Source organism: Micropterus salmoides, unplaced genomic scaffold, assembly GCF_014851395.1.
Source record: "Micropterus salmoides isolate LMB-PRFRI ecotype aquatic unplaced genomic scaffold, ASM1485139v1 Ms_hic_scaffold_20, whole genome shotgun sequence".
NCBI classification, from domain to species: Eukaryota; Metazoa; Chordata; class Actinopteri; order Centrarchiformes; family Centrarchidae; genus Micropterus; species Micropterus salmoides.
In genome coordinates, this window is record NW_024041151.1 from 12849295 (window position 1) to 12864434 (window position 15140).

Below are 15140 nucleotides of genomic sequence, written 5' to 3' on the forward strand. Positions count from 1 at the left end.
TAATTTGTACTGAAATGGAGTCTCCACTTGTAGAATAATATTGATGAAAGTATTGAGTGTTTATAAAATTGAATGTTAAAATTAGTCATTCTGAGTGGCACCACAGTAATATTGAAATTTCTCTGAAACATCAGCATTAATCTGAAATTGAAATCTTAACAGCACCAGAGCAGTAACTAAGTGGGAGTATCAACCAATAAATTAATCAGGATGTTGTCCCAATGCAATCAAGTATCTATGGATCTTACTAGTAGCCTCACCAATGAGTGCACTCTGCTGACCATTAACTATGTATAATTGTCTGTATTTGTGTTCATGCACCTCTGCCTTAAGGTCTGTCTGTATACGTTTCAGTCTGGCTGTCTCATTAGATTTGCAGGGTCCTGTGTGTGTGTGTGTGTGTGTGTGTGTGTGTGTGTGTGTGTGTGTGTGTGTGTGTGTGTGTGTGTGTGTGTGTGTGTGTGTGTGTGTGGTGTGTGTGTGTGTGTGTGTGTGTGTGTGTGTGTGTGTGTGTGTGTGTGTGTGTGTGTGTGTGTGTGTGTGTGTGGTGTGTGTGTGTGTGTGTGTGTGTGTGTGTGTGTGTGTGTGTGTGTGTGTGTGTGTGTGTGTGTGTGTGTGTGTGGTGTGTGTGTGTGTGTGTGTGTGTGTGTGTGTGTGGTGTGTGTGTGTGTGTGTGTGTGTGTGTGTGTGTGTGTGTGTGTGTGTGTGTGTGTGTGTGTGGTGTGTGTGTGTGTGTGTGTGTGTGTGTGTGTGTGTGTGTGTGTTGTGTTTGTTTGTTTGTTGTTTGTTTGTTTGTTTGTTTGTTTGTTTGTTTGTTTGTTTGTTTGTTTGTTTGTTTGTTTGTTGTTGTTTGTTTGTTTGTTTGTTTGTTTGTTTTTGTTTGTTTGTTTGTTTGTTTGTTTGTTTGTTTGTTTGTTTGTTTGTTTGTTTGTTTGTTTGTTTGTTTGTTTGTTTGTTTGTTTGTTTGTTTGTTTGTTTGTTTGGGGGTTGGAGATGTATTAGGAGGTCCCCATAGATGCCCTAAGGTGTTTGGGGAAACGTGAAAGTATTTGAGTGCTCCTTCAACCGTGTAGAGACTGTCTGATGAGGCCCCTTACAAACAGACATCTATGTACATACATAAACATACACACACAAAAACCTATAAAATTCAAATAGCCAACTTTGTTTTGATGCTTCAGGGTTTATTTTGATGCTCAGTTTTATTTATATACATGCATAAACGCCCACTATATGTGACTAAAATGGAAGAGAAAAATATAAAGAGAGATGGATAACCTTGCTATGATTAAATCTTTTCTGATCAAGATATCAGTCCGGCCAGCTGTTGTCCATAGAGAGTGCACTCAGAATGAATATAGTAATACAAACACACGGTATTGCTCAAGGGCACACAGCAGATCTCCAGGATGATTATTTCATGGGAATTTTACAATGAGGTTTTTTTTTTTTCCTAGAACACTGTGTGACATCCAGTCTGGGTCATAGACTTTTTAAGCCCGAGCTGGTCAACTTTTCTGATACCGCTGTTATCCTTGAGCTCAGACTATACTAACTCAATGTTACATTAGTTCCCATGTCTACAAGGGTTCCGGTGAGTACTGTACAGAGCTAGAAGTCAAATTTTTTGCTTTATTGACATGCATTGATTAAAAGGAACATGTTGTATTGTTTTCCTTCTGAGCATGTGCACACACATACACCCACATAGAGAAATACACATTCAGTTTAATTGTGTCTTGGACAGCAGTTGAGTTTAATATGAGCTCACACAAAAGCACACAATCAGCTTTTCCCATGTATTAAAGTAGTGAATGTCTCGGCCCTCATCAGTGTTTTTTTTTCGAGTGTTTGAAGAAACTTGGAAGCTCCCCGTTCAGAGGGCTGGGGACCTTCCGGCCTGGCCTTGATTCTGGCTTTTGTTGTCACTGATTGTGCTCAACTTGTCAGCCTTTGTGAATTCCTCCTCAGGTTTTTTTTTTTAATTGTTATTAGCCATGCAAGTGGTGTAGCTCTATAGAGGGCACTGCCTACCACTTAGGTGCCACCTGAAATATCTCAATAACTGTTGGATGGATTGCCATGTCATTTTGTACAGACATTCAAATTACAGAGAGGATGTTTCTTATGACTTTATTGATTACTTTTCCTCAAGTATCACACATTCATGTCCACTTCAGGATGAATTAATAGAAATATGTGGTAAAACATTGAATGTGTCGTCTATGACCAAACCTGCAAGAATGAAATTCCCATCAGCCTCACCTGTACTTTGTGTTTAGTGCTAATTAGCAGATGTTAGTATTTAAACATGCTAAACCAAAATGGTAAACCTGGTACACATTGTACCTGTTAAACTGATGTTATGAAGATGTTAGCATCCTAATGTCACCTCAAGGCGCTGCTACCCCTAAGTACTCTGTAGTGTCTTTTATTTTTTTTCATTTGAATTGAATTACATTTGGACTGAATTTTCAACGCTGTGTGACGTGCCCTTAAACTTTCTTTGCATATAGACTAAATTTTAAGCAAATGTCTGGCAAATGAAATTAAGGTTATTCCATACAACTGACATTAATGGTTTAAAATGTTATCTATCAACTAAACATCAGCTGACCAGCCATTTATTTCTATCCTATGAATGAATCTTAAACTGAAATTTACATAAAACCTTATGCATAGCTTTTCTTATCTTTATCTGGCCACTTGTAAAGACCCCACACACTGGCTACGGTCCGTGATTGGCTTTGGAGATGTGACATCTAAAAAGAGGACTTCTGTCTCATCCTGTCGAGTCCTTTTGTTATCTCCATCTCTGGCCCTCCTCTCCTCCTCCAGTCGTTGTGTAGCTGAAAACAGCCTGTTCTTGTGGTGTTTACAAATCTGCATCTTTAATCAGGAAGGCAGGAAGTGTGGGGAACTATAGGGAGAGATAAACAGGAGCAGAACATGAGTAGAAGAGAAGAACAATGGAAAGAGGCAGAAAGAAGCAGCAGGAGGAGATGAGAGGGGGTTTGCAGAGAGGGTGGGTTTGTGATGGGCATCTGGAAACAATGTAATTTGGAGTCTGGCTCTGGAGAGAGAACTAATGTTTGTTTAATGTGGGATTGTCCTGGTCATGAAATTGCTCTCTTTACGAGGGAGCGACTCAGAGGAGGATATGAAAAACATAAAATGTTCTATGCTGTGGGTTAAAGCTGGGTGCATTATGCTTATGTGTTAATGCCCCCCCACCCCTGCTTTCTGCCTCTTGGTCAATATCTGTCTCTGTATCTCTCTCTCTCTCTCACACACACACACATACACATACACACACACATACACATACACATCCCCATCCCCATCCCCATCCCCATCCCCATCCCCATCCCTGTATGCGTTTGTGGTGCTGTGTCTGGTTATTGTCAGTGAAGAAAGAGTGAAGGGCTAGGGCCTCCAGGGTACATCCAGAGGCTCCCAGTCCAAGCACGGCAGCTCTCAAGGGGTCCCATGGTTCCTCTCTACACTTCTGATTGCAGATGTTTTTTCTTACCTGAGATATGTGCAGTGACATACTGTATGAGCTGGTACACAAAAACACAAAAAATAGGAGTGCTGTGCATTATGTGTGACTGTTTATACTCCCAGCCGGTGGTAGTGGTAATGTTACTTGCCTCTGCCTCTTAGTCTGTTTACTGTTGCATATTTCTGGGAAGAGAGAGACACACACACAGCTAGAAGCATGTTGGACCACCCTGTCTAAGTGTTTATGTGCACTGGTTGAGTCACAATCTGTGATCTCTTTTTAATAGCCAGAGTAGACACATGCATTAGCTTTGTAGCACCATTCCTCTTGTTTAGCGAAAAAGCACAGCCCGAGGATATATCAACAGATAATAAACATTATGCCTTCTGTTTATTATCAGGCCTTCCAGGAATTTGCCACTTTTCTTATTAGGCTACAAGATTGTTTTACAAAATCTACAGATGCTTTGCTTTGTTGTAATTTTTTTTTGTTGTCTGAGTGGGCTTTACATTGTCAGTTGATGACTCAAATAAATACGACATATACTAATGCTGTCTTCAAGGTCCCAAGTGGAGTTAGACCGATGAATTAGCGTATTGCAGATATATTTGTGTATATTTTGGCTGATAAACAAGAAATTCCAAAACCGAAATGCCCAACTAGGTTTGAGGTCATTTAGAAACAGTGTTACATGGTTTCTCAACCATAGAACACTGACAGGTTGACTTTTCAACTGTAAAATTTCTGGCTAAGTATGTATCTTGGTCATAATTTATTTTGTAAACCTAAGGAAACCCTATCAAGACTTTTTGTTGAAAAAAATGCAGTATCCATGTCATACAACAAATATCTATATCAGTATTTGTCTCAAATATCCAGTATTGGTTGGGCTATAGTCACATGGAAAAAGATTTTGAGTTCTATTATGCGGCTATGCTCTCAAACCAGTGTTGTAAAATTGGTAAAATAGATGCCATAAGTATCTTGCTAGGTTAAGATTTTACTGTAACTTCCCCTATTTAGCTTTTTTATGCAGTATATCATATTTAATATATGGTTTGTATAATACACTATAATGTAATTGTAAGCCGATATAAAGGCATTTTAAGTGTTTATTAATGTACACTATTTTCAACAATTATAGCTTCTCCTATGAAGACATATATATTTTATCACCACTGTGTTTTACTGTTAAACACCAGCCTCCACTGGGGACCACAGGAGGACTTACAGTTGTTGACAGATACATTAAAAATACTATCTGCTTTTATGTACAGCTTAGAGACACTAAAAAGGGAGACTTTGCTGGGAATATATTTCTGTCCTCTTTTGATCTTTCTCCCCTCTGCACATTTTATGTGAAATGTCTATGATCAGTGTCACAAATGGGAATCTCGTGTAATTTCAGCTTTTACTTCTCAGTCTTCGAGATTGTTAAATATGGCAGTTTTGCCACGTCCATTTCATCTAATACCATGGTGCTGATGTAGACTCTGGCACAACATCACGTGCAAGGACAGGGATCAGTGTCTCCCTTCATACATGATTTCATACCTGAAAGTAGGAAGTGATTGAGTGAAGTGTGAATGTTACATTATCCTGTCACACACACACACACACACACACACACACACACACACACACACACACCTTCTTGTCATTTCATGTGAAAATACCCAGGGTGGAGAGATGAGGAAGGTGAAGGACGCCTATACATTTTACCTTTCTCAATTCATTACCAATTCAAACCTGGAATGTATTTGCCTACAGTTGATGATTTTGCATCGTAGTCTGATGGTGCAGTGGTTTGCGCTGTCGCCTCACAGCAACTGTGCGTTCGAACCCTGGTCGTCCAAGACCTTTAAGGGTGGGGTTTGCATGCTCTCCCCGTGTCTGTGTGGGTTCTCTCTGGGTGCTCCGGCTTGCTCCCACCTAAAATGTCCTTAATGTGAGTGTGAGTTGTCGTTGTTGTTGTTGTTGTTTGTATACAGTATCTCACAAAAGTGAGTACTCACATGTTTGTAAATATTTGATTATATCTTTTCATGTGACACTGAAGAAATGACACTTCACTGCCTTGCTAAAGAAGCTGAGGGTAAAGGTGATGGACTGGCCAAGCATGTCTCCAGACCAAAACCTATTGAGCATCTGTGGGGCATCCTCAAACAGTAGGTAGAGGAGTGCAAGGTCTCTAACATCCACCAGCTCCGTGATTGTCGTCATGGAGGAGTGGAAGAGGGCTCCAGTGGCAACCTGTGATGCTCTGATAAACCCAAGAGGGTTAAGGTAGCTGGGAAAGAATGGTGGCCACACAAAATATTGACACTTTGGGCCTAATGTGGACATTTTCACCGTACTCACTTTTGTTGCCAGCGGTTTAGACATTAATGGCTGTGTGATGTGTTATTTTGAGGGGACAGCAAATTGACACTGTTTGCCCTGTTTGCCCCGTTTGCCCCCACCCCCCTTCCATGACCCTGTACACAGGATAAGCAGTTGACGATGGATGGATGGATTTTAAGTCCTTTGCACCCAACACTGGATAGTTACACTTTCCAACAAAACCATCATTTTTGATTGCACAGCCACTTGCCGGAAAGAAATGATGGAGTAGTCACTTGTTACTGTTACGTAAGCTTTAATCAAATATAACTTGCTGTTTCTAAGGCTGCGTTCACACAGACATTAGCACTGCTCGGAAACAATTCAGCTCCCTCATCCATTTGAATGGGACCAGACCATTGACACAGTGGGGATGCCAAGACCGAGGGCTCAACTTTTGCTGGAACACAATATGTAAGTGTAAATATGTGTTGGCCACTGTAAGACTAAAGATTTACACATTGTACTATAAACTCTCAGTAGATTTAATTTTACAAAGCAGTTTTTCTATCTAACAGAGATCTTCATCAGGCAAGACAATGTGAGCTATCAGTGCAACGTTTGCGTGCATTTGGCCAATCAAATATATGCAAGCACACATTCCTGGTAGATTATTTTGTAACTTGAACTCCATATTTCTGCTGTTGACCTTGTGGTTACCACAATGAAACATAAAGCGATTGCTACTGTGATAGCTTTCCAGAGTAGCAAAATACTTCCTCACACAAATGACAGGGATTTGGTGCCTTCAAACTCCAGGATCTAACTGGACTTCCTGAATCATATTTCATTGTAGCAACACACGCCCATTGATGCAGCCCCCTTTACACAGCTCTTGTTTAGCTCTGCACGCCCACGAAGGTTAGTAACAAGCCCCAGTAAATGGGGAAATAAATAGATAGATAAATCTAAAGGTGGTCTTTATAAAAGTTAAGTGACAAATAAATAAAATGATCTATAATGAGGTTGACTTTAACAAATTCTAAGGAACCTCTTAGACTGATACCAGTCAGACTGATGCCTTTTTATGTAGCTCATTATATCAAGTCTGTCTCCTTGGGTTCCACTCATTAAGACCGTATCCTGCTGAGAGCTTTTAGTCTATTTCGAATATATTTCCTCACCTGCCTAGTGAAGACGCTGCTAGGCTTAGCCACCTAGGTGTTAGATTACTTGTTAGCCTGTCTCTCTGTATATCTGTCAGCCTCTTATGATCTCTCCCCCTGGTGCTCTGACTCTTTTTGTGTTTATTCTCGGGCAGTTGGGAGTGCCACCCCTGCAGGCAGCAGGTGCTCTGGGGTCCTAATGACTGTCTGCTTCCAAATGGTAATTAAGGTAGCCCCGCTGTGCCCTGGTCTTTTCCTGGTTGAGGCACAGCACAACAGAGCACAGCTAGCAGCAGATCAATTAGCACTGCCCACCTATCCGCGTGTGAGAGTGCTGTTGCCACTGTTGACGTCATCTTTTATTTTATTTTTTTTTATTTTCCATTATCCCTCGTGTCATCACCGACACCACTGCTGTTTTGCCCCCAGCTCCCCTGCTGTTAGTGCTAGCCAAGATAATAAGGTGTCTGTCTGCAAATATGCTGGACTTCCCCTCCACACAGAGAGTGATGCAGCGATTGTCTAACAGTCTTTCCTAAACAGATCCTAGACGCGGACTGGCAGTCTGCGTTGTTGCTGTAGTTCTGGGAGCAAGCAATATCTTTTGCGCGCGTGTGTGTGTGAGAGAGACGAAGGATGTTTTGTGAGGCTATGGGGTAATAAGAGGCCGACCTGGGCACAATGCCCTACAAAATGGTGTGATTATGACATGCCCGTGGTACCATAATGCAGGTCAGACAATGACCTATTTTTAAAAAAAAAAAAAAAAAAAAAAACTCCCAAAAGGCATGGCAGGCTGCTGCTACTCAGCCAGTCTGGCTCTCTCTCTGTCCATGTGGTGTTTTTTTTTTGTTTGTTTTTTTTGTTTTTTTTTCTTCATGCTTTCCTTCCTCCATCTTTCTTATTCATATTCATTTTTTTCCTCATTATGCTTTTGCATCTAGGATGAAAAATGCAAATATTCCGTCTTGTATTCTCAAAACAGATTTCAAGCTGCCTTATAGGTGTGGCTATTCACTCTTTTTGTTTGTCTCACTGTGTATCTGTCTGTGTTTATCTCCATGCCCTTGTCTTTGTCAGTACTCTTTCTTAATATGTCTGGTTTGTCTGCCCTGCAACAGCCTGCAGTGAGCAATGGGACCAGCCAGGGAATCACTAAGCTATTGGTTTAATGATGCCAGCTCCTACTTTACAGGGATTTACATGTCTGTGTCTCTAAACACCCTGTCCACACACACACACACACACACACACACACACACACACACACACACACACACACACACACAAAAAATCACTTGCATAAAAACATGCATGGGTATGATAGACACACACATACACACTCAGACTGTGTTGGCACTGTCCTTCCCAGTCACTGATTGCATCTGTAAACTCTATAATTTCCCTTGTCAGACAGATAGCAAAGGTCAAACATACCTGCAGACATAACACATTCGTGCCCAGCATGTTGAGGTGCGGCAGAATGAGAATGTGAGAGCTTTCAAACACACACACTCACACACACAGAGGTGTATAAGTACACAGCCTTCCTGTAAGGTTTGTGTAAATGGTAAATCAAGTAAAATGGGGATCATTGCGACTAATTATATAGCTTATATCTGAGGCCTGTGTTTTTCTGGGTGGAGAGAAGACATTAAATAGCGGCATGAGTGGTTGTGACTAAATGACAATGCAGGAGGCTGGAAAATAGCACATGACTGGAGGAGAAGGAGAAGAGGAGGGGTGGGGAAGGAAAAATCAGGAAGGATGAGCAAGAGAAAGAATGGCTGTAATGGTTTCATGCAGTCATACAAACACATGTCAGGTGTTTTCTGGCTGTCTAGCATTTTTGTGGGGGAAACAAGTGCAAGCGAACAGAGTGGGAAGTGGAAGAGGAGGAGCCAGTATATTTAAATCCTGTCTGGGTTTCAAAAGTAGACCATGGACCTCTTAATCTCATCCACTTGACAAACATACACACAGGCAAGCAGACGTCTAGCTAGCCTATTTTCATGTGACCTGAATTCCCCAGTGTGGCATTTTTTTTCCCTCCCAGGCTAATCTCATTAAGCTGGGTGCAGAGCTAGAGAACAAACACACCAGGCATTCCTCACTCCTACTCGGCCTCCCTCTCCTCCTTTTGTCTCCTCTTCATCGCATTCACTTTCTCCATCAACTGTTCTGCTTCCATTCTTGCCGCCTTCTGCTGCCTCCTCTTCCTCCTACTCGGTTGTCTCCAATATCTATCCCTGCATTCTGTCTAATTATGGCCTGCCACAGTAGAACAGAGTAGAGCAGGTCTAGCTAGGCAGTGGATTTGAGCTCAGAGCCCCCTCTGCTTCCAGACACACAATCAATCCTCATTATAGCCAGCTCTCCTCCACTTGCCTATCCAGGTCTGCCTATTAAAGCTTAACACCACCGCACACCTTCCTCCGCCAGCCTGTGGAAGTCAATGCAATGCGTTATTGAGTGTGGCAATCCTGAATCATGGTAAACGTGCAACAGACTCACAATCATGCTAATCCCCCTGCCTACTTTCAGATGCTGGTTCTGTGTACATGTGATTGTGCATATGCTGATATGTGGCTACCAAAAAGGAAGCAAAGGTATTTATAAGATAAGGACTTGTTTCCAAAGCAGGACACCAAAGATGGAATATAAAATGCTACCACATACACACGTCTCGATAAAGATGGTTAGCCCAGATTAGAAGTGGAATCTCAGCTTCCAATCAGCTTGTCATTGCAGTCTCGCCTAGCTGCTGTTTTGAATCTGGTCTTAGCTGGTATTAGCAAATTCTTGGTCAAAACAGGTCATCATCACAACAATGATGTGTCATTAAAATGAATCCTTTAGGATAAGTCTAGCTGTGGAAAACATAAAGGCCTGTATTCTTTTCTATGGAAGGTCTTGTTTGTTTTTATGGTAACTTGTGGCTAAACGGATTTGAATGTTCTTTATTACATTTTCTAAGGGTTTAAATGTGTCTCATAGTGCAGGAAACAAGCCTTTGTTTATAAAGCTTTACTGATTTATAGATTAAAGATTCAACTGGCCTGCTCGGCACTTTATTCTAATGTATTTTACAGGAATTGCAAAACTTCCAGGGGAATACACTTTTCTCATTTCAAGCCTGAAATGAGCCAGGATGTAACCTCAGAGGAAGTTGCTGATGAGTACTCTCTAAGGCGAGGCTTCCTGTAAAGCAGAAATGGTGATTGAAGTTTTGGGACCAACGGGCTCAACTGGTCAATTAAGCATTTAAAGTTACTTCTTTCTTTCACAATCCCACAATTTGACTAATTATGCAGTTGTGAAGTTATGTAATGCTTATATACTTGTTCTAGTGTTATGTTAAATGTTACAGTCTTTGATTGGTATTCAGTCCCTTTCTGAGCTACTGTCACATTATGATCAATAGTACACTGTCTGCAGGGGATCGTCTGTATGTAAGTTGATGCCCACACACTGCAGGAAAGCTACCCATCTGCGTTGAACTCTGGCCGTAGAGGCAGGTATTAACAGAGTAGCCAGGCAGTCATTTAGACTAAATCTTTTAATATATTTGTCTGGTCATAGTCATGCAGGAAACATCATGTCCCCTTGTGAGTGGACTTCTAATGCACAGCTGAGGGACACAGGCAAAGCGTCACCAGGAAGGCAAAAGTAAACGCTATTAATCTTGTCTTCGGATCCTATGTGTTGTGTATTCCAAAAAACTAGATGCCTTAAAATAATTTTCAATCAGACATTCATTGATTTGGGGTATGTGTACAGAAATGCCAAAAATATGTTGTATATGAAACAATGAAGTTGTAAAGTGTCCTGCTCCATACATATCTTGGTCTCAGTTGGTTTTTTTATTTTTTTAATTTTTTAAGGGATTCAAACAAAAACTGTGTTGTCATGTGTTTATGTAAAACAAAAAAATGGATTTAAGTCTCTATATTGGTGACAGATTTACTCACATGCATAACACTTTAAATGTGACTTGGTCAGTGCTATTCCTGATAATCATACAGACTCAGGATCAGCACTGAAACAGGTTGGAGAGTCTTTGCCGTGTGTGTTACATTAGATGTCATTCTACCATTGGAGTTATTTCATCAGTATACTATGGCATTAAGCTAAGCTGCTTTCAATGTTCTTGACTCCTGCATTCTCTTGGTCTGTGTTTTTGTCTCAGCTTCTTCTTAGCTTTTTCGCTCTGTTCTGCCCAACATAGATATACGGTTTAAAGAGAAGATACATCTCACGGCAAACATTCACGGTACACTTAATTAAACACTTTTTAAAATACTCTTGTAATAAATTAGACAAAATTGTATGGCATTGTCATACTTTTTTTTTTTTTTTTGCTTTTTGGCAGGTGAAAAACATTTACATTTGCTTGCAGTATTTGCTTTCATTGAGATGAAGCGTGCTACTATTCATTGTTTTTGGGTTTTTTTAGATTGATTTGGAAACTGCAGCATCTAGGAATCTTATCTATAATACAATCAGTACATGATAGATTTTGCAGATCTGTACCCACAGTAGTCACACTACGGGAAATCATATATGATCTCTTGAAATGTATTCTGCAATTCATTGCTGCCTGGTTCTTATCTTTATAACGATTATTCATTTTCCCACAGTCTCTCTGCTGTTTCCTTTGTGTACCTCCATGGAGCATACCATGTGGGACGTTATCTCGTCATGGTGGCGTCTGTCTGTCTGTGCGGACACATTGTTGTGAGCGCACTAACTAAAAAACAATGCATGATAGAATCTCTGTTTGTAAACAGCAGGTTCCCGAAATAGAGCAGATGGTCTGATCAGATTTTAGAATACCTTGATGCTTAGATTTCCATATTAATGACGAGAGCGATCTTCTTGGAACTACCAAAACTCCTACGGCTAAATAAGTTAACTATTTCAAGAGCTACACTTGGTGGAACAAAGGTTAAAGGTTTCGTAGCACCAACCTACAATGTCAGCAAAACATTTTGATCTTTACAAATGTAGAAATCATTATTAAAATTTTTATAAAATCATTATAAATAATCATTTTAGCTTTCGACTTCTTAGAAGAGGATGTCCATGTCTCGAGGTTATCACAGGTCCACCCAGTTCCCAGTAACCTAGACCCAACTGGGACAAAGTCAGGCTGAATTCTAAGAGTTTAATTTGCGCAAGGTCCTGTTACATTTCTGAAATTCTCGGTTATGTGCGTTGATATGTCTAATACTTGAGTGCATCTAAGCAGACTTAACTGTGATCACATGATTCAACATAGTCCATAACAGGAGAAAAAAATGTTTCTGAAGCAAGACTTAATATGTAAATTGTGAAATGCTACTGACTGTTGGTGTTCTTCCACTGTTCAGGACAACATTTTGGATTGAGTTTTTCTCAGGTCAATTTGGACCAGGTCTCTTATGCAAAAGTAAATTTTTACACTTTCCCACGCGACTATAAAGACCTCAACAACTAACAATACGGCACAGAAAACATTTTTCAATATTGTAATGTAAAGACTTGGCTCTCTAGTGCTGATTTAATTTACTACAAGAGATGAATAAAAGGAAGTGTTTTTGAAGGGCATGAGAATGGTTTGGTTATCACATGATTGAATAAAACTACGACAAGCTTATGATGGACAACATATTTGTCTCACACACACAGACACTCACACTCTCTCACTTCTTGTTATAATAATAGGTCCACGGTTGGTAGGCGGATTTTGTTACTTACAGACAGGTCAAGGCTAACTCTTTTCTCCTGTTTCCAGTCTTTGTGCTAAGCTAAGCTAACCAGCTGCTGGTGGTAGCATTTGAGCTTAATTGCTTTACATTTTGATCTGACTTTGTGTGAAGAACTTTTGTAAGTAACTGATCTTGTCAGCCACTCAACACCCCTTCATCTCTCCATCGTTCCGACACCCCTCTTTTCCCATACTGTCACCCGTCACTAGTGACAGTTGTCTTTGCCCCAAGAGGAAACACACTGTGACATGACCTGTTCTGTGGCTTACAAGGTCACCTATCTATCCCTCACTAAGACCTTGCCTGACAACTTTGTTCATTCCTCCATCCTTCCTTTCATCCATCCTTCTGCCATTTCTTCCACCTTTCTGTTCCCCCCTGCTGATCAACCAATCAGGAAGCAATCGTTTAAAAACATCATTATAAGTGAAACCACTCTAGTGGGAAACCAATTAACCTTTTACCATCCTCCCTCTCCCCCCCAGGCCCAGGATCTGAATGTGATTGAGGAGGTGATCCGCATGATGCTGGAAATCATCAACTCTTGCTTGTGCAACTCTCTACACCACAACCCCAACCTGGTGTATGCGCTGCTCTACAAGAGGGAGCTCTTTGAGCAGTTTAGGATGCACCCATCCTTCCAGGACATCATGCAGAACCTGGACACGGTCAGTCTGCTTTTTTCCCTGATAGGCACCCAAATATCAGAAGTGACTTTAAGAGAAGCTTGAACCTGGGAGCACTTTACCTCATGCTGTTGGCTGATTGGTGGTAATTATTCCATAGATCAAGGTTATACAGATTTTCCCTGAATGTCCTCCTTGTCTGCAGGGAAAGGCACATATGCAGGCTGCATCATTAACATATTGTGCAGTTGGACTGTACGGCATGCTGAGAGCTCTGTGAGCTTAAGTTGTATTGATGAATTAATCAGTCCCCTTGTGTCGAGAGGCTCTGTGTCAAATATTCATTGAGAGTGTTCGGTGTATGGGAAAGAAAGGAACAGAGCAAGAGAAAGCTGTCATTCATAGCTGTATTAGTCATATAGAGGAGGAAAGGAAGCTTTGGTGTGTATGAGTATTTATGTGTGAGGGATGGAGGCTGCTGCATACATTGCCATGGGCTTTGCTGGTATCCATAAATATGAGGGGAGCACACTATCTAGAATCCCTCAGTTGTCAGTCTCCCTAAGGATATTCTCCGAAGCCTTCCCTGTGCTTGTAAATCTCTGTGTGTAAGTATGAGATTCAGGATGATGGGCCTGCTTAGCTCCTCCAAATTAACCCTGGATGGGATGCCTTCAGAGTTAATGAAGAGATTAGTATTAGATAGATGTAGACCTGCACACATACACACACTGCTATGTAGGCTCTGGTGTGTTTGAATTCTCTTAAGCAACCACATAATGTGAGCAGTGAAAACATTGCCTGTAGATGCATTTAACACTGTTGGTTTGACCAAAAAAGAGCATTAAAAAGAATCTGTAATACTTAGTTTTTTAATTATCAAATATCAAACATTTCTCCAGGGAAGAACATAGCACAGAAGTGAGTGGAAACACAGTTTCCTTGATCTCTTGTTTGGGCTTAAACCCAGAAGGCATTACATAATTTGAGCTTCAGTTAAGTGCTTATTTTAAGTCGGATGAAACATGCTCAAACCCTATGGTGAACTAGTAATTTAAAATACTGTATGTATGTTCTGAGTATGTAGCCCACAGGCATATTAACCGAGCCTATGTTCCAGGGTGTAAAATTAACATTTTAAAATGTGAACATCTACCAGCCACTGACAAATAATTGTTTGAATTCACCAGCTACTCAGTAGTATCTCATTATTATATTTCTGAAGTCTGCCAGCTGTTGAATTTTTGCAGGTTTCCACACTCTGAAAGCAGAAATCAATTAGTTTTATAGTCAGTTCATCAACTTTTATTTTTAGAAACCGATCAAGCTAGCTTGTTTTGCTGTAAACAACACGTAATGTTGTTAAAAGCTTGTAACATTCACCAGTATTCTTGTTCATAGCATGATGCCACTTTGTTCTAACTTTGATCTCCATGTTGCACCCAGTGTCGTCATATAGGGTGTGGCTACTGCAGTATCAATGTGACAGCTGCTTACAGCAGGATTAGAAGAGTCAAAGAGCTTCATGACAGAACTGGGAGTTGATATCAGTGCGATCAAGATGACATGAGATCCTGTGTATTTAGAAACAAGAACAGGATTTAGACTACAGCCCGGCCGACACTGGAAGTTTGAGGCAAATACATACATTGAAAAGAGTCAAGCTATCTGTTTCTACCGGTTCCCAGTCATTATGCTAAGCTAAGCTAACCGTTGCCTGGCTGTAGCTTCATATTAAACTGACAGAAATTAGAGTAGTATCCGTCTTCTA

The 15140-nt window shown here is 40.7% G+C and overlaps 1 protein-coding gene across 1 annotated transcript in view; it reads left to right on the forward strand.

Moving 5' to 3' along the window:
• dym (dymeclin) overlaps nucleotides 1-15140 on the forward strand; it is a 54696-nt gene that overhangs the window by 26434 nt on the left and 13122 nt on the right. Inside the window, exon 15 of the mRNA XM_038733617.1 lies at nucleotides 13229-13411. Within this exon, the coding sequence (XP_038589545.1) occupies nucleotides 13229-13411 (183 nt within the window). The remainder of the gene's footprint in view (nucleotides 1-13228; nucleotides 13412-15140) is intronic.